This window comes from Urocampus carinirostris, chromosome 2, assembly GCF_059441175.1.
Source record: "Urocampus carinirostris isolate Australia breed hairy pipefish chromosome 2, RoL_Ucar_1.0, whole genome shotgun sequence".
NCBI lineage: Eukaryota > Metazoa > Chordata > Actinopteri > Syngnathiformes > Syngnathidae > Urocampus > Urocampus carinirostris.
This window is the reverse complement of record NC_142350.1, coordinates 66,895,018-66,914,831: the sequence shown is the minus strand read 5'-3', so window position 1 is coordinate 66,914,831 and position 19,814 is coordinate 66,895,018. Positions and strand designations below refer to the sequence as shown.

Below are 19,814 nucleotides of genomic sequence, written 5' to 3'. Positions count from 1 at the left end.
GAGAGCTATTTGACGTTTTTGTTGAATTTTGTCTTAAGAATATGTTATAGCTCTCAAATAAAAATGTAAATATTTTTGCTGATGTAGGGCAGTTAGTGAAGGGTGCCACTGGAGGGCGCGCTTTCACTGTTTTGTTTTGATTTTGTTTTATGCTATTTATTAATGCTGTTAAGTGATAATGACACGTTTTGTTGTGTAAATTAATAACATAAATCACAAATACAGCATGTTGAAATCATATTTTCATAGAAAACAACAAAATAGGTCATCACCTTGTAAATCCGAGCGAAACAGTGACGTAAAAATGGCGTCAAGGGAAGACGAAATCAAAATAAGGGGTCTTGACTAGGACAAAATAAAGAATCTACCGTAGCTTTAATTGCGAAAGAAAAATAAAAAAAATAAACAGTGAAAGCGCGTTCCCTAGCGGCACTCTTCACCAACTGCCTTTTTAGGTCAATAAGGTTTCCGGCCCCTTTTCACCAACGACCTGTTTTACGTACTTTTTTCCCTTCTTTATAAGCTACAGTATATTTTTAGACACAAGGTGTCACTACAGCGCCACCAAATATTTCTAGATGTTTAGGATCGTTTTTTTCTCTCGAAACGCAGGGGTGTCCAACTCATTTTAACTCGGGGGCCACACGATAGAACAAACATTCTGTCGGGGGCTGGACTAGTAGATTAAAGAGAAAGAAAGAGAGGGATAAAGAAATAAGAGAAAGAGGGAGGGAAAAGAAAAGAAGAGAGAGGGCGGGACAAAGAAAGAGAGCGTGAGAAACAAAAGAGATAAAAAGATAAGTCGTGAGAGAGGGGGACAGAAAGGGAGAGGAAGAAAGAAATCCAAAGAGAAATAGAAATACAGAAGGAGAGAAAAGAAAGCGCAAAGGGTAGGAAGAGAGAAAAGTTAGAGCAAAAGAAGTTAAAAAAAACAGAGAGGGAGAGAGAGAGAGAAATAAATACAAGTACAGTGTCTTTGTTCGAGGCACCTGGCTTTGGAAACATCAAGTTGACATATTTCAACCTGCAGCTTGTTTTTCTCTTGCGCTTCTCTGAGTGTTGTCTCGCGGGCCGGATTCAATCCCCTAGCGGGCCTGATCTGGCCCGCGGGCCGCCCGTTTGACACATGGGCTCTAACGTCATTAACCGTGAAGATTTTGTTTTCAACAATAATGTTATTGACTATTTTTTGTGGTTAAATACCACTTTAAACTTGTCTCCCTCCAAAATCTACTTAAGATTATTGAGGCCTGTTTCAACCTTCATTTTTCCCCCTTTTGTAAATATGTCACAAAAAAACTGCAAACGAAACGTTTATGGATGTAAATTCCCTTCAGTGCAGTGAGTGAGAGTCAGAGAGAGAGAGAGAGAGAGAGAGAGAGACAGAGAGAGATCTCCTGACCCAATGAAATTGCTCTGTGTGCTTTTCTGGCGTTTTTAGGTGTTTACAGTTTGTTCTGTGGGTTTTTCCCACCGTGTCCTGACAGTGAACATTTCGAACTAGCTTCCATATAATGGATTCCTTCGCAACATACAGACAATATGGGGTCTGTAAGTGTGATAGCGTGACAGTAAACCAGAGCCCGCCCAAGGTATGAGCGAGCTAAGCGGCTGCTTAGGGCCCCGAAACCACTAGTGGGCCCCCCCAAGAATTTTTTGCTGCGAACAACTTTGTGTGTCCTCTCAAATGCTTCATCAGAAATACAACAAAAATCTATCCATTTATCTATCTACCTTGGTCATATCCCTCAAGAGGGGTGACCGACATCAAGACAAACACATACAATAACAAAGAAAATAAAAGGGAAAAAAAAATAGAAAAAAAACACACACAAAAATTTTTGGACCATGGCCAACCCAACTGCCCAAACACCCAAACAAGTTAGGCACCTTGGCACCTAAGTTGGTTATGCTTTCGTCCCTCCAGATGAAACGGGACACCAGAAAGCGGCCATGTCACTCGGGTCAGGGTGACACAACACACTGTTCAACAGCAAGGCACGACAGCTTTCGCTGGTTTACCCCTGCCGCATCATAGAACACGTCTAAACATCACACTATCCTTTCACAACACCTCTCCATTCATTCCTATCACCAACAATAGCTTTAGCTTCCATTATATTTAGACCTCTTTCCTGCAGTGCACTCATAACACCATCCATCCACGTCAATCGCGGCCTTCCTCTTGGTCTCCTTCCATTGACTTCTGCTCTGTAGATCCTCTTCAACATTCGCTCCTCATCCATCCTCTCCATGTGTCCAAAGCAACCGAGTACTCTCTTATCCACAGGCTTGCTTAGTTCCACTACTACTCCAGTACTGTCTCTCACAATTTCATGTCTCAATCTATCCAATCTTGTCACTCCTAACACATTCCTCAAACACTTTATCTCAAAAACATTCCATTTCCTTCTTAAATCTGCGTCCAGGCTCCAAGTCTCTGCACCATACAACACAGTCGGCACAATCACACTCTCATACAGTCCCCTCTTAACATCCATACTAATCCTTTTGTTGTTCATCACTCTTCTCAGAGCACCCAAAACCTTGCTTCCTCACACTCCATTCCACCAACAGCAGCCACATCACAACCCAAGTACCTAAAGCTTTCAACTTCTTCCAGCACCTGTCCATGCAACCTGATTTCTAACGTCATGTCCACTCCATCACGTGAAGACTACGTCACCTTACTCTTCCCAACATTGACACATAACGTACGCCTATCACATACTCTTCCAAACTCCGTTCCCAACCTTCTCAATGGTTCCTCAGAATCAGCCACAAGCACTGTGTCTGATGGAACTAAAAAAGTATAACACGTCAAATGCAGGCCCCGACTCTAAATAGTTGCCTACCCCTGGAGTAGAACACGGAATGAGTTCTACTTGGTATAGAAATGATCACACACTAATTCTTAACGACGAACATGGGGCCCGTTCGATTTCCAGGCAAAGATGGTCACATTCCTGCAGAGATTTCATCATTATGTTTATTTAAACAACAATGAAGAAACATTGCTTTGACACAATGAAAAGACTCAAAATATAGCCAGTAGTAGCTAAACCCCTAGTCACAAAGGTGAGTACACCCTTAAGTAAAAGTTCCTGAAGTTCAATATTTTGTGTGTCCACCTTGATTTTGCAGAACCGCTTCAATCCTCCTGGCCATGGTTTTCACAAGAGCCTCGCTGAAAGCTCTTCCACTCCTACATGGCAACATGACTGAGCTGGGGGATATTCAAGATCTTGTGCTTCTCCACCTTCCGCTTGAGGATGCCCCAAAGATGTTCTATTGGGTTTAGTCCATCCCCTTTACTCTAAGACCCTTTAGAATAGCCTTAGTCGTCTTAGAGAGTTATTTGGGGGCATTATCGTGCTGGAACCTTGCCCTGGGACCCAGTTTCTTGAGGGAGGGGATCATTCCTTACTCCGGTATTTCACAGTGGACACTTGAGTTTGTGTTTCCCTTAAGGAAATGCAACTCCCCGATTCCAGTTGCACCTATGCAGCCCCAAACCATGACATTTCCAACACCATACTTGGCTTGAGGCATGACATAAATCTCTTTGTACTCTTCACCTTGTTACACATGCTTCACACCATTTGAGCCAAATCCATTCATCTTTGTGTCATCAAACCACAGGATATATTTTCCAGTAAGCTGTAGAGCACACAAGACCAGCAAATAAATGACTTCCACCTTCTTTTGGGTGGTTCTCTTGTGGTTAGCATCGCTCCATTGGACAAAATCCTGAATCAATTTTGATTACGTACTTATTTCCATTGAGATTTATAGTCAAGGTTCAATGACACAAATTTGAAAAATTAAATAAAAATAATCAAAGCTAGCAAGCCGTTGAATGTTTTGAATTGGAATTTATTTTTTGTCAATTGTTGGTGTAATCAAATCATTAATATATTCATCTGGGCGGCAGTGGCTCAGGAGGTAGAGCGCTCGTCTTGGGATCAAGGGATCTTAGTTCGAATCCCGGCTCCTCCGTGTTACATGTCAAAGTGTCCTTGGGTAAGACACTGAACCCCTCATGCCCCCAATGAGCAGGTTAGCGCCTTACATGGCTGCACGGCCGCTATTGGGAAATGTGAAGCACACTGTAAAGCGCTTTGGGAAGTCTTGACTTGAAAAGCGCTATAGAAATGAAGATCATTTCATTTCATTTCATTAAAATAGATTTTGGGGACTTTTCTGTGCATTTGATCCTTTCTTTAATCACTACGAGGAGCGCTGTCCAATTATAATATTTCAAAAAAATAGTTCAAACTTTTATGTTATTTTGACTTAGTTTTTGAGTGGATTTTTAATCGTTTATTTCAATTCTAAGACCTTATTTTTTAGTAAAATGTATTTTTCAAGAAAAGGTGTGGTTGACATTTTGCACGATTGAAACTTCTTTTGGATAGTTACCGCTTCATTTAAGATCTGAGGTTCCCTTTTCAAAATATATAATTCACAAGGCGGATAGAACAAAGCTATTAGAAGTATTGAAAATAAATCACCCTCTGATAAAATCTTCCATTTATAAAGTATCTCTCTTGTACAAAAAAATTAAATATGTCACATATCTGAAAATCTTCCTGCTTTTTTGGGCAACCCATAGAAAAATGTACAGTCGAGCCGGCGTTGGGTGAAGGGGGTGTATTTGTCCCTCGGTTTCCGTCCGAGTTCAATCGTCGTCGCTGTCGCTTCCCGATTCGCTGAGCTGAAGATCGCTTCCTGTTTCCGTCGGCACAAAATGGATCAGGGGGGTTAACGCTTGACTCATGCATACTTGTTGAACAGTGGTCCCCAAGCTACAGCCAGCTTCCGCATTTAGTCCAAACTCCCGAACAATACCAGAGAGCATTTTTGACCAGGATTTTCTTCTAACTGAAAAAAAGAAACTTGAAAGTCTAGGGGCGTGTCTATGATTACTAGGGATTGACTAATATGGGTTTTTCAGTGCTGATAGCGATGATTAGTATGAAGGAGGCCGATAACCCATGTCTATTTTTGCACCAAATGCATATTGCACAAACCCTACGATACCAAACTGTATGTAACATCCTATATGCCGACATTTCTTGGGTTAATTTTGTGTAAATTATAACCATAACCTTTCCTACTTGTTTTATAACCTTATCTTCTTTGTTCCTTTATCTTCTTGGGTTTTTTACCTCACTGTGAATGTGTGAAACTGGAGTGTCATGCCCAATTTCATTGTCACAATATGTTAACCCATTTTGCAACAATGACAATAAAGGTATATTTTTTTCTATTCTATTCTATATTCATTTGCTGTAAAAGCTTAAAGATTGGTATAAGAATTAGTCTCATCTCATCTCATTAGCTGCACCGCTTATCCTCAGTAGGGTCGCAGGGGTGCTGGAGCCCATCCCAGCAATCATTGGGCAGAAGGCAGGGGACACCCTGAACTGGTTGCCAGCCAATCACAGGGCTCACATGGATAGACAACTCGCTCGCTCATTCACACCTAGGGACAATTTGGACCGGCCAATCCACCTGAAATACATGTCTTTGGAATGTGGGAGGAAACCGGAGTGCCCGGAGGAAACCAACTCAAGCACGGGGAGAACATACAAACTCCGCACAGGAAGTCCGGTAGCTGAATTTGAACCTACACAGGAGGTTCCCAAGACCTTAGAACTGTGCGGCACACGCGCTAACCACTGTGCCGCCGTGCTGCCCGTAAGAATGAGTAATAATGCCAAAAGAAACAAAGAATATTTGCTATAAATTTGAATAAAACTTAAACAGCTCTCTGAAACCTTTTACATTAAGTAAACCAGGATTTCAACATGACTAATTGTCCACTTAAACCAAAAACTATGCATGAAATAAAATTGGGCTTAGCAACAACTTGTATTAAGGTAAACCTAAAATAGCTCCCAGATTTTATTTTTACAATAATTAAATATATAAGAATATAAATAAAACCAGCATGACTTAAAACAAAAAGTGCATTGAAATTTCGACAAAGCTGTAAAGTGTGGGCACTCCTGTTTTAAAGCTAGATTGACAAACTGATGTTATGGTAACAGCTAATCACTTTCACTTGATCGTGCCTTTTATGCTCTCTTCCCTCTCAACTACAAACACACACGCTTGATTGATGAACTTATGTTATGATAATAGCTAATATATCTGTTTATTCGGTGGGGTGGGTAGCATCCGAAGGGAGATGAGTAGGAGCAACGGAGGGAGAGTCTTGGCTGCACTTGAGACTTAATAATCGAACCGTCAACTGAATAAAATTTTGGTAAAGTTTGGGGACCTCTACTGTGGAATATGAAGCCATCCGACTACTCACTGAGCGTGTTGATGAGCTGGTGGTTGGTGGGCGGCGGCCGTTCTGTGGCCCCGTTGGCGAGGGTGAGGCGGCCGGGGGGCGGAGAAGGGCCCGGGGCAGAAAGGCGGCCGGCATCGCGCTCGCCACTTTCGTCATCATCGCTGCTGTCGCCGGCACTCGGGGAGGCGCTGGCCGAGCTGCTGCCGCTGCTGCTCATTTGCTCGATCACGTCCACTTCGGCGCGCAACTCTGAAAGCAAAATGGGAGCAATTTTAGATCAAAATGTCCACAACAATTTGAGTCCTCCTCATTTTTTGGTTGTTTGTTATTGCAACATCTGTTGTAGCCTGGTCACCCTGGAAGGGTGATGACCTCATGCGTGGTCCCTTCTCAAGGTTTCTTCATTTTCCTCATGTTGAGGTTTTTGAGTTTTCCCTTGCCCTCATGTTGGTTTCAGATCAGGGGGGTGGTGTCACAATAGTCTGTGGTTTACAATAATCTGTGGTCTGTGCAGCCCTTTGAGGCTTCTTGTGATTAAGGACTTTACAAATAAACATGACTTGTTTTAAGGGAATTAGATGCAATTTGATTTAAAGGGACAGTGTGTAATACTTGGTACCATCTAGTGGTAAAAACAAGTAATTCATCAAAATATATTTATATTGATTACACTAACTATAAACCATTAACATTGCATTATTTAAAACTACGTAGAGGAAAAAAAGAAAAAGCAAGAAGGAAAGAAAGAATAAAAGAGAAAAGTAAAAAGGGGAATAGACAAAGTGAAATGAAAAAGAAATGAAGGAAACACTAAAGAAAATTTATGAGAAAAGGGAAAAGAAAGATGAACGAAAAATTAAAGGAAAAGAATAAAAGTAAGAGCTAAAAAAGAAGAAAAAAAAGGTTTGGGATTTTAGGGGTACCCTTATCATCAAGAAGGCCGACAATGATGTCAGCTCCCTTAAGGTGAGCTTCATGTTAAAAAAATTGCAATTGAATTTGCTATGTCTATTAAAGTATGCACCATTATATTATAGTTCATCTATTTTTACTTATGATTTGAATCCACTTTGTCTTTTTCTACCATGAATAAGTTTGTTTTACCACTTTAAGGTGCTAAATATTACACACTGCCCCATTAAAATAGTTTAAAAAAATAGATCAAACTTATGACCTATATTTTTTTTGTGTTGACAATATCTGTGTATTATTTGGTATTTCAACATTTGTTGCAGCCCGGTCATCCGGTAAGGGGGGGATCACCTCGTGTTCTCAAGGTTACTTCATTTTCCTCATGTTGACTTTTTTGAGTTTTTCCTTGCCCTCATGTAGCTTTTAGATCAGGGGATGGTGTAATAATAGTCTTTAGTCTGGAATAGTCTGTGGTCTGTTCAGCTCTTTGAGACTCTTTGTGATTTAGGGCTATACAAACAAACATGACTTGGCTTGAATTGAGGTTTTTGAGTTTTTCTTTGCCCTCATGTAGGTTTTAGATCAGGGGATGGTGCCATTATAGTCTGTAGTTGCAATAGTCTGTGCAGCCCTTTGAGACTGTTTGTAATTAAGGGCAATGACTTCCCAAAGCGCTTTACAGTGTGCTTCACATTTCCCAATAGCGGCCTTGTATTGCAGCCATGTAAGACGCTAACCTGCTTATTGGGGGTATTAGGGATTCAGTGTCTTACCCCAGGACACTTCGACATGTAACACGGACAAGCCGGGATTCGAACTGGGATCCCTTGATCCCAAGACGAGCGCTCTACCTCCTGAGCTACTGCCGCCCCATAAATAAACATGACTTGACTTTTCAATGTTTAGACCTTATTTTTAGTAAAGTATAAATCATATTTTTCAAATAAAAAGTGTGGTTGAAATTTCACACAATTGAAACCTAACCCATACCTTTTTTGATATCGTCCAGCTGTGGCTCTGGTGATGGGTTGTCCTTCGAAGGCGACGGTGAAGTCTTTGCGGCGACCCCCGGCTTAGTGGGGGCCCGGAACTGAGGCGGCCCTTGTGTGGTCCGCACCGCTTGCTGCTCGATGCGAGCTTGGATCTTACTGCTGCCCTCAGCCCTGAGCAATCAGGTCCCAGTTTTCGGGACCCTCAATGGAACAGGCGAAACTGACGTTGTGGGGCCCACTCACCTGGTCTTCTTCACCTGGATGTTGCTGTTGAGTTTCTCCAGGACGAAGGCGCCCGTATCGTGGTTGATGATGAGCACGCAGTCCTTCTGGTACTGACGCTTGTTGCCTTTAAAAACCGTCATGGGCGGTGTGGAGCCCTGCCGGTGATAAAAGTAAAACTCGCGACACTTTCCCAGCTTCTGCAAAGTCTGTACGATGAGTTTTACCGGGATGTGAGGCAGTTTGATGGTGACTTCATCTCCTTTGCCAACATGCAGCTCCCCTTCGCAGCTGGTGTCGATAGACGCCGGTTTGAAATCATCTAAAACGGAAGCCATTTTTATTACATTTTTAAAATATATTTTTCACTGGTTTACCCCTGCGGCATCATACGGGTGCCAGCCCATCCTTAAGAAGGCGTCCACAATCCCTTCACAACACCTCTCCACTCCTTCCTATCACCAACAAAAGCTCTAGCTTCCATTATATTTAGACCTCTTTTGACGAAAGCATGACCAACTTAGGTGCCGAGGTGCCTAACTTATTTGGGTGTTTGGGCAATTGGGTTGGCCATGCTCCAAAAATGTTTGTGTGTGTTTTTTGCTATTTTTTTTTCCCTTTTATTTTCTTTGCTATTGTATGTGTTTGTCTTGCTGTCAGTCACCCCTCTTGAGGGATATGACCAAGGTGGATAGATAGATAAAATATATTTTTACATGCATACTTTTTCTTTTTACAGAGTAGAGGAAGTAATTTAATCTGTGCTGTATATTGAGCATATAGCATATTCGACAATAAAGTTGTATATTCAGTTTTGATGACTTAGTCATGAACACAATCTTGCGAATGGATGGGTGACATGTTTTTATTTGTATTGTCTTAAGAGTGGGGCTCTCAAACTTGATTTACTCAGGGGGGCGCTGGAGCTAGGGTATAAGTGAGGCCTGGAGTGCAACAGAAAATGAGTGCTAAAAAAGCACAAGGAAGATTACAAACTACTAACAAACCATATCTATGTTCTTCTCGTTTTTGCCCAGTCTTTAACAAGGTTTTTGTTCTTTCAGAAACTCGTAGCAGCAAAATGGCGGACAATCATGTCGGCTACCTCTAGGTGAGGCCCATGTTATGACAAATAAATACAAAATTTCTGAACCAAAGTGTCTTTTGAAGACAGAATGTTTGCATCATTGTTCAGGTACTGTTGATGGTACAGTGGAACCTCGGTTTTCGAACGCCTCTCAGTTCGAACAAATCGGTTCTCGACCAAAAATTTCGAATTCTTGCTTTGCTTTTCGTTCAAAAAATCGGAGTTCGAACGCCGGTACGCTAGGGGCGATGCTTAACGGCGTACGGGTGTAGATTGCCCCCAACCCTCGTGAAGAACTGTTGTCACGTGACCGCGCACTTCTTTTTGCGTTCGTTTATAATAGAATAGAAGAATAGAATAGAATATGCCTTTATTGTCATTGTTACAACATGGGATATTCAGATTCAGATCTACTTTATTGTCATTCTAGTACGCGTGTATACAGTACGAAATGTCGATACACGTGTATACAGAACGAAATGTCGATACAGTGAGGAAGTCGCCGGCGACGATAAAAGCTGCTGTTTATTGATTGCAGCACGCAGGAGATTTAGCGCTATGCTAACGTTAGCATAATATTGGTGAACAGTGTTTTAACCACTAATTATGCCTCGGAAGAAAGTCGGTGCAAGCAGCAAAGTTGCTACAGGTGAAAAAAGAAGAGTAGTGCGTACAACTATTGCATTTAAGAAAGAAATAATAGCAAAATATGAAGAAGATGTGCGAGTTTCCCTTCTTTCGAGGGAATAGAGCATGGCTTCTGCAGACCACCACAAAGGTAAGGAATTTTATTCATAAATCTTTTCTTTATCCTTTAACCGCTCACCACTTGTTGTGGAGACCCCGGTGCTAAATGACGTGTAAACGACCTGAATTTATTTTTACACGTTCATGTTAGCGTAATCTTTCGTACGGAAGATTACGCTAACGCGAACGTACGATTAGCCTGGGTAAGCTTCATGTTTACGTTCATGGTAAGCCTTCAAGGATTTGGAACGGATTAAAATGATTTTACATTACTTTTAATGGCAAAAACGATTTTCGGTGATCGACCAAATCGGTTTTCGAACAGGGTTCTGGAACGGATTATGGTCGAGAACCGAGGTTCCACTGTACTTTCAATCAATATTATTGCTTTACTTATGTTTTCCCCCTACCACTAGGAGGCGATAGCAATACAAACTGTCCCTTTAAACTTTCATATTAACGAAGGTGCCTCAAAGTATCATCCCAATTCTGTGCTTTATAAAATGGAAACATATTATGAACTTTCACCACTTTTTTCTGTCATTTTTTTTGTATTTGTAATTTTGTCCAAAGAAAATGAGATCATTTATAATTGCTTATTGTACATTATACAGTAAAACATTGTATATTTCGTGTGTTGTCCGTTGACTCACATCTGATCGTATGAAAAGAAGACTTGGGCCTTTTTTCGAAGCTTTCGCCGAGCTTCAAAACATGTTCTTCATTGTCCAGCAAGGGGTTCGAACTCCCGTTCATCTTTCTCCTTTCTGCTCGTCAAGGGCACAGGACGTTCAAACAGTTAAAATAGATTTTCTAAAAAAACAACAAAAAAAGAAAGTTAAATAAGCGTAACGATTTTAACATTAAGTCAGCTACATCAACGTTAGCCAAAAGGCTAACAGCTAGCAAAACATCCCTTACGTCACTAATGACGTCATATCCGCCTTGCTGTCAACATATTTTTAATTTTATATGTAATCGTATTGATAAGGGAAAAAACGTATTTAGAATTTGTTTTTGTTTGAAAAAAATTATATTTTATTTCACTGGTACGCCATAGTGTCTACATTTTGGAACCTCGATGTTGCAATTGTTCTATGTTTTTTTTTTTTGGAACAATTTTATTAACACTATTAACAGCAAATAAACAATGTGAGGTTTGAACAATTTTTTTGACACTTTTAACAGCAATTAAACTTATTCACAATTTCGTTATATCTAACAATATGACGTTTGAACAATTTTTTCGACATTTTTAACAACAATAAACACATTCACAGTTTCATTATATCATATCCCAACAATATGAGTTTTTATCGACACTTTTAACAGCAATTAAATACATTCACAATTCCATTTTATCATATTCTAACAATATGAGGTTTGAACAATTTTTATCGACACTATTGAACAATTTGCCTGCTGAAATATTTCAAGATTTAAAATATGTGCTAGCATACAAAAAAATCCCGAAAACGTACCTCAGATTTTAAGGAAGAACTGTCTTTTCTTCAAGTATTAAGTTCTTAGAATTACAATCTTATACAATAGATCGACTCTAACATATCTATTCAATTCATTAACGATCTGCACATGGAAAACATCTGATTTTGAAGCGAATTTGCGTTTTAAAAAAAGTCAAGAATGTTCAGTATTTGTTGTTGTTGAGGAGCCTGATGACGTCAGATATGACATCAGACGCTCCTTTATTGCAAAAGATATACATTGTTAGATATAAGGTGAAAAGGGATAACGCATGTTCAATGAAAATATAAACCCATTTTTCACAATTGTGTAAAATGTTTTTTTTTAATTGTTAAATATTTAAATATAATGTTAAAAATGTCGAAAAAATTGTTCAAACGTCATATTGTTAGTAATAACGAAATTGTGAATATGCTTAATTGCTGTTCAAAGTGTCGAGAAAAAATGTTCAAACCTCACATTGTTTTTTTGCTGTTAATAGTGTCAATAAAATTGTTCAAACCAAAAAAATAATAATAATAATTCCCAATATGCAAGTGATACGTAATAGCCTCAAGTATCTCCCCCTGTGTTGAGTTATACATGTCATAATTATTATTTATCTTTTTACTTTATTTTATTTATTTGGGTTTTTCTTTCCTTTCTATTTCTGCATCACTTTGTTTTCCCGAGAAAATTGTTAACTCTGTATTGTTGTCTGACTGTTTTATGCCAATTTGTTTATGATGATGCAATGGTCGATTTATAACAAAACAGAAAAACGTTTAATCAAAGTACAAACATTTACGACGAAGATGAAAAGAAAGTTAGAAAAATGTCAAGAAAAGTTTATGCTGCAACATGTTCGGGTTTACACAATTGTAATCATGGCTCCGTAGATGTATATTTTATTGAAAGTGTGTAATATTTTGTTAGGAACGCATTAACCGTATAATTCAAATCGAAGTTTCTTTACGGGCTTTCTCTGTGGCGCACCCTGGATCGTTAAACTACATGCAATATTATAGTAAATTAGAATATAGTCTTTACAAAATCATAGAAGAATATGTTCATAAAAATAATCAAAACTAAAAATGTGATTGAGCAAGGTATTTTGTGGCCTGTTTCCCTATGTTGTGTTAAACCAGAAGTAGTTCCTGTACGGATCACTTGTACTGATGCACAACATGTAGCATGATGGCCAAAACGTCACATTTTTAAATCCCTTCACTTGAATATTATTATAACCTCGTGGAGCAGTTTCGTAGTAAATAAACATGTTCTGCGTGTTATATAGAATGACATTAACTGAAAGCTCTCATTAAAAATGGCAGCGAATAATGAAAGGATTTTAAAAGAGAGCGTAACTCATAGTGATAAACAAGACGTCTTAATCCGGGAGGAAAATACTGGAGGGGAGCAGAATCTGGTTTCTGCCTTCAAGCAGATGAAACTTGAGAAGGAAGCACAGAAGAACTGGGACTTGTTCTACAAAAGAAACACAACAAACTTCTTCAAGGACAGACACTGGACGAGCAGAGAGTTCGACGAGCTAAAAACGTGCAGAGAGGCGAGTTAAAAAAACGTGTGCTGTGGAATGCTCTACCCCCTGAGATTCGATCTGCAACCTCAGTGGAAATGTTTAAATCTAAGCTTAAAAAGCACTTCTATTCTATAGCATGTAAATAACCTACATTTTATGTTGATAATAGCTGTGTATAATTTGTTATTGCAACATCCATTGCAGCCTGGTCATCCTGGGAGGGGGATTACCTCAAGGTTTCTTCATTTGCCTCATGTTGAGGTTTTTGAGTTTTTCTTTGCCCTCATGTAGGACCACCAGGTTCTGCAACAGTTTTGTCCCCCTGGCCATTAGACTGTTAAATGGTCAATCACACACATAGTAAGCCTACACAGCTGCTAATCTGTACATCTGTTTGTTTTGTTTTTTTGCACTACTGGCAGTTCTCTTATACCTAGCCACTCTTTTGCACATCTGTTTTCCTCTGCACTATCGTACTCCAGTGTTATTGTTATTGTATAGTGACTTGTTTACCTGACTGCCCATTTTGCACATCTGGTTAGCTGCTCCTCTTGCACTCATTGCACTGTTGTATAATACTATACATAGCTATAATTATTCAGTACATTATTAGTACTTCAATATTCCAACTCAATACAACATTTTATTTATATCTGTACATTCAAGGAAACTGTGCGGGTCAGATGTATCAACATTTCGTTCTGTATACACGTGTACAAGAATGACAATAAAGTATAGCTGTATCTGAATCTGAATGTAGGTTTTAGATCAGGGGATGGTGTCATAATAGTCTGTAATTTGCAATGGTCTGTGCAGCCCTTTGAGACTTTGCGATTAAGGGCTATTGCAAATAAACATGACCTGACTTGACTTTTAAATTGCATTAGTAGGTTGGGTCGGGTTGCAAGTGGAATCTTCTGGGCTTAAAAGTGGAGGTTTTTAGGTAGATGGGATGACTGTCAGTGTGTATTCAATCATTCTTTAAATGTGTGTCTAATTAAATGTTTGATTTTGGTAAGAGCAGGGTGAAGCCAACAGGGTTCGTACGGGTGCTTGAAATGGTTAAAATGCTTGAATTTTAATGTGGTGTTTTTCAAGGATTGAAAAAAAAGGGGTGGAGTGCTTCTAAATGCTTGAAATTGGCTGCCGTGGTTCTCAACGAGTCTGCTTGAAAATGACAATGACACTGCTCTCTAGTGGCTTGGTTTTGCCATTTCATTTCTTCCCTTCATGTGATTAACAGCAGCTGGCATTATTTTGTATGGTATTTTAACATGAAACGTCAACGCCTCCTACGAGTGATGCCTAAGATGTCAGTTGCATGCTACATCCAAACAGGACACCAAGATTATATTAATAAATGCAAGGATTACGTATCAATGATAGATATTTATTATGTGCCATGCAAAAATGTAAGGTTTCTGAGTGGTTATTTTTAATGGGAAGAACTTCTGCAACTGAAAATGTCAGCTACATATTACAGTCATTTTTACCAAACACCTATATGGGGAGAGATTTTTCTCAAATATATTTATACACGTATTGTTCAGATCCACAAATATATTCGCTATTTACTTAATATCTAAAATTCATGTCTTGATAAATGGACACGCAAGATCAAAATTGCCTATGTGAATAACAGCTATACGTATGCCTCTGCAAAGTCCTTAAAAAGTGCTTGAAAATAACCATTAAACAGGTGTACGATCCCTGAGCCAATTTTGCCATTTCTTTAAGTATTTACAGTGCATAAAGTTGAGCTCCACCTCAAAGACCAACATTTTTATAAAATAATATGAAAGTAATTGTTTTTTATTACCATTGAACATCGAAGTGAACGTTGTCAAAATAAAGAAATATATGTTTTAAATATGGGCAGCATGGCGGCGCAGTGGTTAGTGTGTGTGCGTCACAGTTCTGAGGTCATGAGATCGAACCTCCTGTGTGGAGTTTGTATGTTCTCCCCGTGCTTGCGTGGGTTTCCTCCGGGCACTCCGGTTTCCTCCCACATTCCAAAGACATGCGTGTCAGGTTTATTGGCTGGTCCGAATTGTCCCTAGGTGTGAATGAGCGAGCAAATTGTCTGTCCCTGTGTGCCCTACGACTGACTGGCAACCAGTCCGGGGTGTCCCCTGCCCACTGCCCGAGGATAGCTGGGATGGGCTCCAGCACCCCCGCGACCCTACTGAGGAAAAGCGGTGCAGATAATGGATGGATGTTTTAAATATCTAATTATGTTTGTTTTTCAGTCTGAGTCACAGAGATTTGTCCTACTGGAGGCTGGATGTGGTGTCGGAAATTGCATCTTCCCGCTTCTTCAGGAGGAGTGCAACATCTTTGTCTACGCCTGTGACTTTTCGCCCAGAGCTGTAGACTTTGTCAAAGTGAGTCAATGCCAATTGCTTTCACCAGATAAAACGAGTGTCTTTTCTAGTCATATCAAAGGAGCGAGATTGAAATTATTTGGTTTATGATAACAGAAACCCAGAATATGTCTGAGTTTTTCTACCAAAGGACAACCTAAGAGCATAGTAGTTCAATATGTGTTTTTGCCTCAATAGAAAAACCCTTTGTGCCATCCCGAGCGCTGCTCCGTCTTCCAGTGCGACCTCACGCACGATGATCTGAGGGACAATGTTCCTGAGGGAAGTGTGGATGCAGTCACGCTCATCTTTGTGTTGTCCGCCATCCATCCTGACAAAATGGCATTGGCTGTGAACAACATCCACAAGGTACAAGGGCAAAAAGTCAAGTGACTTGTATAGTGGAAGCAGGTTCAGGTGGAGATTGATATATTTGCTCTCATCATGACATTAGATTGTCCACACTTTTCAATTCACCAGCTCTGTTGAAATTTCCATTGCTTTTTGCACTTTATTTTTCAGTTGAATTCAAACCATGTAGGTTGTATTGATGTTTTTATTTATTAATGAGGAAAAAGGGGAGCTATTTAAGTATTTATGTACCTTTTATACATGTTGCCGCTGAGCCCAATTTCATTTCCTGGTTTAAGTGAAATATTAGTTATGTTATGTGTTTAAATTGTATTTAATTTACTGAAAAAAAAATCAGAGAGCTGTTAAAGTAGATAGATAGATAGATAGATACTTTATTCATCCCCGTAGGGAAATTCACACTTCCAGCAGTCTACCCCGTTGTTTATTAACAGATTAAAATGATGCCCTAGGGGTGCTTGTAGCGGAGTGGATGACGTCACGCCAGTCCAAAAGTTCGACATCCCTGCGGCAGATGGAAATCTTTTCTTTGTGTCCAGGGATACACCACCTCGTGTTAGCAAGTCCGCCTCCTCTCCGATTCCCTCAGGCTTTTGTGTCTCTGTATAGTGGCGCTGAAGCCGCATAGTTCCGGGTGGCTACACGTTAGCGTCCGAAATGCTAAACGTGAGCCACGTTTCCGCAAAACACAGCAACTGCGCTCCCTGTGCGCTTCGATGTTTTCCACCAGCACTCGTTGATCTTATTTGGTAGTGATTTCGCATTTACCATGATTACGGACGGTACCGAAGACTTATAACGCCGCTAGCCGCTTAGCTAGCTCCGGCTCTTCTTCCACGATAGGCCCCTTCATCACGCCGGCACGACAATTCTTCAGGGCAAGGAGTTGATTCCTTGAATAAACGCATTTTTGTGCGCTAAAACCCATGTCCATAGGACAGATGTAATCCATGGTGTAGTTGTCAAAACGGGAAGATAGAAGCAGACAATAAAACAAAAAATCACAAAAAGTGGGAGATAACAGGGGAGCTGCTGGAAAGGCAGCCGCTCGATATATATAGAAAAAATATTTCTAGGAATGTGAAAATAGTAAGGACCATTGCAGGAGTTGACTCTCCCTAATGATTCAAGTGTCACTTCAATGTTTTCCCTGAAGGTGCTGAAAGCTGATGGCGCTGTTCTATTTCGAGACTATGGCGTTGATGATCACGCTATGCGAAGATTCAAAGCCAGCAGCAAGCTGGCAGACAAGTTCTATGTCCGACAAGATGGAACCAGATCCTACTTTTTCTCCAAAGGTGCCCGCTTCGCATATACTGTACCGTTTCCTTAAAGTTAATAGCTGACAGAAGCACAAACACATCCTCTTAGGTCGCCTTATGTAACGGTTATATAGAGCATTGCTTCTCAATTATTGTGTCAAACTTCCTCATCTTAGTTTTTGGGAGTTTTTCTGTCTCTTGACGCCGTCTCTTTTTGCCTGTCTCCTCATCTGTGTTAAATATTTTTCACTGGGTCCTTTGAGGGTGTATTCCACTTTGTGTCTACACTATACAGTACGCAGAGGCGTAATGTACACAAAACACTGCCAATGAAAGCGCGACTGCTTCCCTAGTGTAGTGGAGTTGCAGTTGCAATTCTCTCTGGGAAAGTAAAAAAGAAAAAAGTTCCCAATATTTATTTTAGAGCCATATCCCCCTAGTGGCTGGAGTCAAGAACACATTCACATTTCTGACTCTTTCTGGGGAGATTGATACAGAGGGAGGGATTCCAACCCAACGTATGTGTTGGGAGTCATCCAACCCCTAATGCCGGGCGCCAAGCAGGGAGGCAATGAGTACCAATGTTGTAAGTCTTAGGTATGACTCGGCCGAGGCTTGATCCAGCAACCTCCCAGTCTCATGGCAGGCGCCCTACCCCCAATCCACTGAGCTAGACAAAACAAAAAGTAATATTTTGTGCAAAATATTGGACTAAAACGGTAATGAGGCAAAAATGATTGGATTTAAAAAAGTATTTCAAACTAAATTTGACAAATATTGGCTGATACGAAGGAGAAGGATGATTTGGGATGAGTCAGCGGACCAGCGTCTGACCTGCAGCATGTCAACCCCTGCATTTACCAGCTGGCAGAGACGGGAGGCAGCGTCGTGGCCGTCATAGACTTTCTGGACTGGTTTGCAGGCTGGGGGCGTCGTTGATGTCATGCACTTTCCGGACATTTTCAACATCTTACCTAATGTTTACTATTATGTGTACAGTAATGCTAATTGTAATTCACCCTGGTCAATCCTGGAAGGGGGATTACCACATGTGAGGTCCTTTCTTAAGGTTTCTCTTTTCTCCTCACACTGAGGTTTTTGAGTTGTTCCTTGCCCGCATGCTGGTTTAAGATCAGGTCATTGTGTAATTTTGTAATTGTAATCCTGTGCAGTCCTTTGAGACATTTTTGTGATTAAGGGCTATATAAATAAATTTGACTTGACTTGACTTGACAAAGAAAAGCTAAATATACTGAACCAAATTTCACAGTTTTTCAATATAGAAACAAAAAACATGCATTTAACAGAAGAGCTAAGAATAGGTGGAAAACTATCCTGAATTCAATAATTTTGGGGGGAACTTTTTAAAGAAAATTGGACAAAAGCTCTTTTAGAAAACTAATCATTAAATGTATAACTTAGAGAGTTTTTACTAGAAAAAACACTTGCAGTTTGTTTACATTGTAAAACACATTTGCTCAAAGTGACTGTAAAATATTTAGTGCCTCCTATTGGTTCAAAAAAACCTTCATTCAGTAAAAAAAAACATTGATTGGAATCCTAGGCAAAAATACCTGACCTATCATATCAATCTTAGTTTGTATTGAAAAAAAAAACATAATTAGTCGATTTCTTTTACGTAGTGGAATGCCTAATCTGTCTGTCTGGCAACTTGCTGCTACATTGTGCTCTGTGGCACTGCATTTCCTTCGCATTTGACAATACAGTGCCATCTAGTGGTCAAAAATAACACACCGGGGCTTTAAAAATATAAATAAATAAATATTTCACAGAATACAAAAAATAAATCTGGACCAAGAAAAACAAAAGAAAAATATAGCTAACACATCAAACTAATTGGACAAAACCTCAGTACGGAAAAGAGCGGTCATCCAGAATACATTTCAGACCAGTTTTTACCTTTGTATCTCAAAGCATCCCCAATCACTGCTTTAAATGTTTACCACATTTCTCATCTTAACTATCACTGCTTCCTGTGTCTCCAGACTTCCTGGCGAGGCTTTTCTCAGAGGCCGGCTTTCGCTGTGTCGCAAACGAGTACGTTCAGAGGCAGACGGTCAACAAAAAAGAAGGACTTTGTGTTTCCAGAATTTTTTTACAGAGCAAGTTCATTAAGATGCAATCATAACATCAGAGCACACACAGAGGAAGACGGCGAATGGTCAGACAGTGATTTTTATCCTGGAGTGTCACATTTCATTTTAAAGTCACATTTTTGTTGGATAATTTGCATTCTTGATTATTATTCATGTCAAAAGGATGATAATGAATTTTTATTTGAGTCAAATGTTTCTGTTCTGTCGAGTGACCGATTCCTGTGGGTCATCCTGGGAAAGCCGACAGGAAGTTAAAGATAACACAAGGTCATGTGACTGACCGGTCCTACCTGAAGCTTTATTATGCGGTTGCATAACTTCCCCAAAACCCTTTCGTCAAAAAAAGGTGACAAGTGCAATATTTGCAGAAATGACTTGGGTCAAAATGCCATGCTATCTAGAGTGCATTTGCCCCCCTTTCTAAATTCT

The 19,814-nt window shown here is 40.0% G+C and overlaps 2 protein-coding genes across 4 annotated transcripts; one reads left to right on the top strand and one right to left on the bottom strand.

Annotated features, from left to right (window-relative positions):
• Positions 1-2,967: 2,967 nt before the first annotated feature.
• On the bottom strand, positions 2,968-11,914 carry eaf1 (ELL associated factor 1). Of its 3 annotated transcripts, none has more exons than XM_088327580.1 (7): positions 11,746-11,914; positions 10,918-11,077; positions 8,658-8,752; positions 8,452-8,588; positions 8,207-8,379; positions 6,326-6,553; positions 2,968-4,731 (listed from the first exon to the last, which is right to left on the bottom strand). In XM_088327580.1, the coding sequence occupies exons 2-7, from the start codon at positions 11,018-11,020 to the stop codon at positions 4,682-4,684; spliced, it is 786 nt and encodes a 261-aa protein (XP_088183706.1). In that variant the 5' UTR covers positions 11,021-11,077; positions 11,746-11,914; the 3' UTR covers positions 2,968-4,681. The 3 variants fall into 3 exon arrangements, with proteins under 3 accessions (XP_088183706.1, XP_088183707.1, XP_088183705.1); XM_088327581.1 differs by having other exon boundaries at positions 10,918-11,031; XM_088327579.1 differs by lacking the exon at positions 11,746-11,914 and having other exon boundaries at positions 10,918-11,198.
• A 189-nt stretch (positions 11,915-12,103) lies between these two features.
• On the top strand, positions 12,104-19,576 carry mettl6 (methyltransferase 6, methylcytidine). Its single transcript, XM_088327578.1, has 5 exons — positions 12,104-13,298; positions 15,521-15,655; positions 15,833-16,003; positions 17,163-17,304; positions 19,275-19,576. The coding sequence occupies exons 1-5, from the start codon at positions 13,056-13,058 to the stop codon at positions 19,415-19,417; spliced, it is 834 nt and encodes a 277-aa protein (XP_088183704.1). The 5' UTR covers positions 12,104-13,055; the 3' UTR covers positions 19,418-19,576.
• Positions 19,577-19,814: the final 238 nt, after the last annotated feature.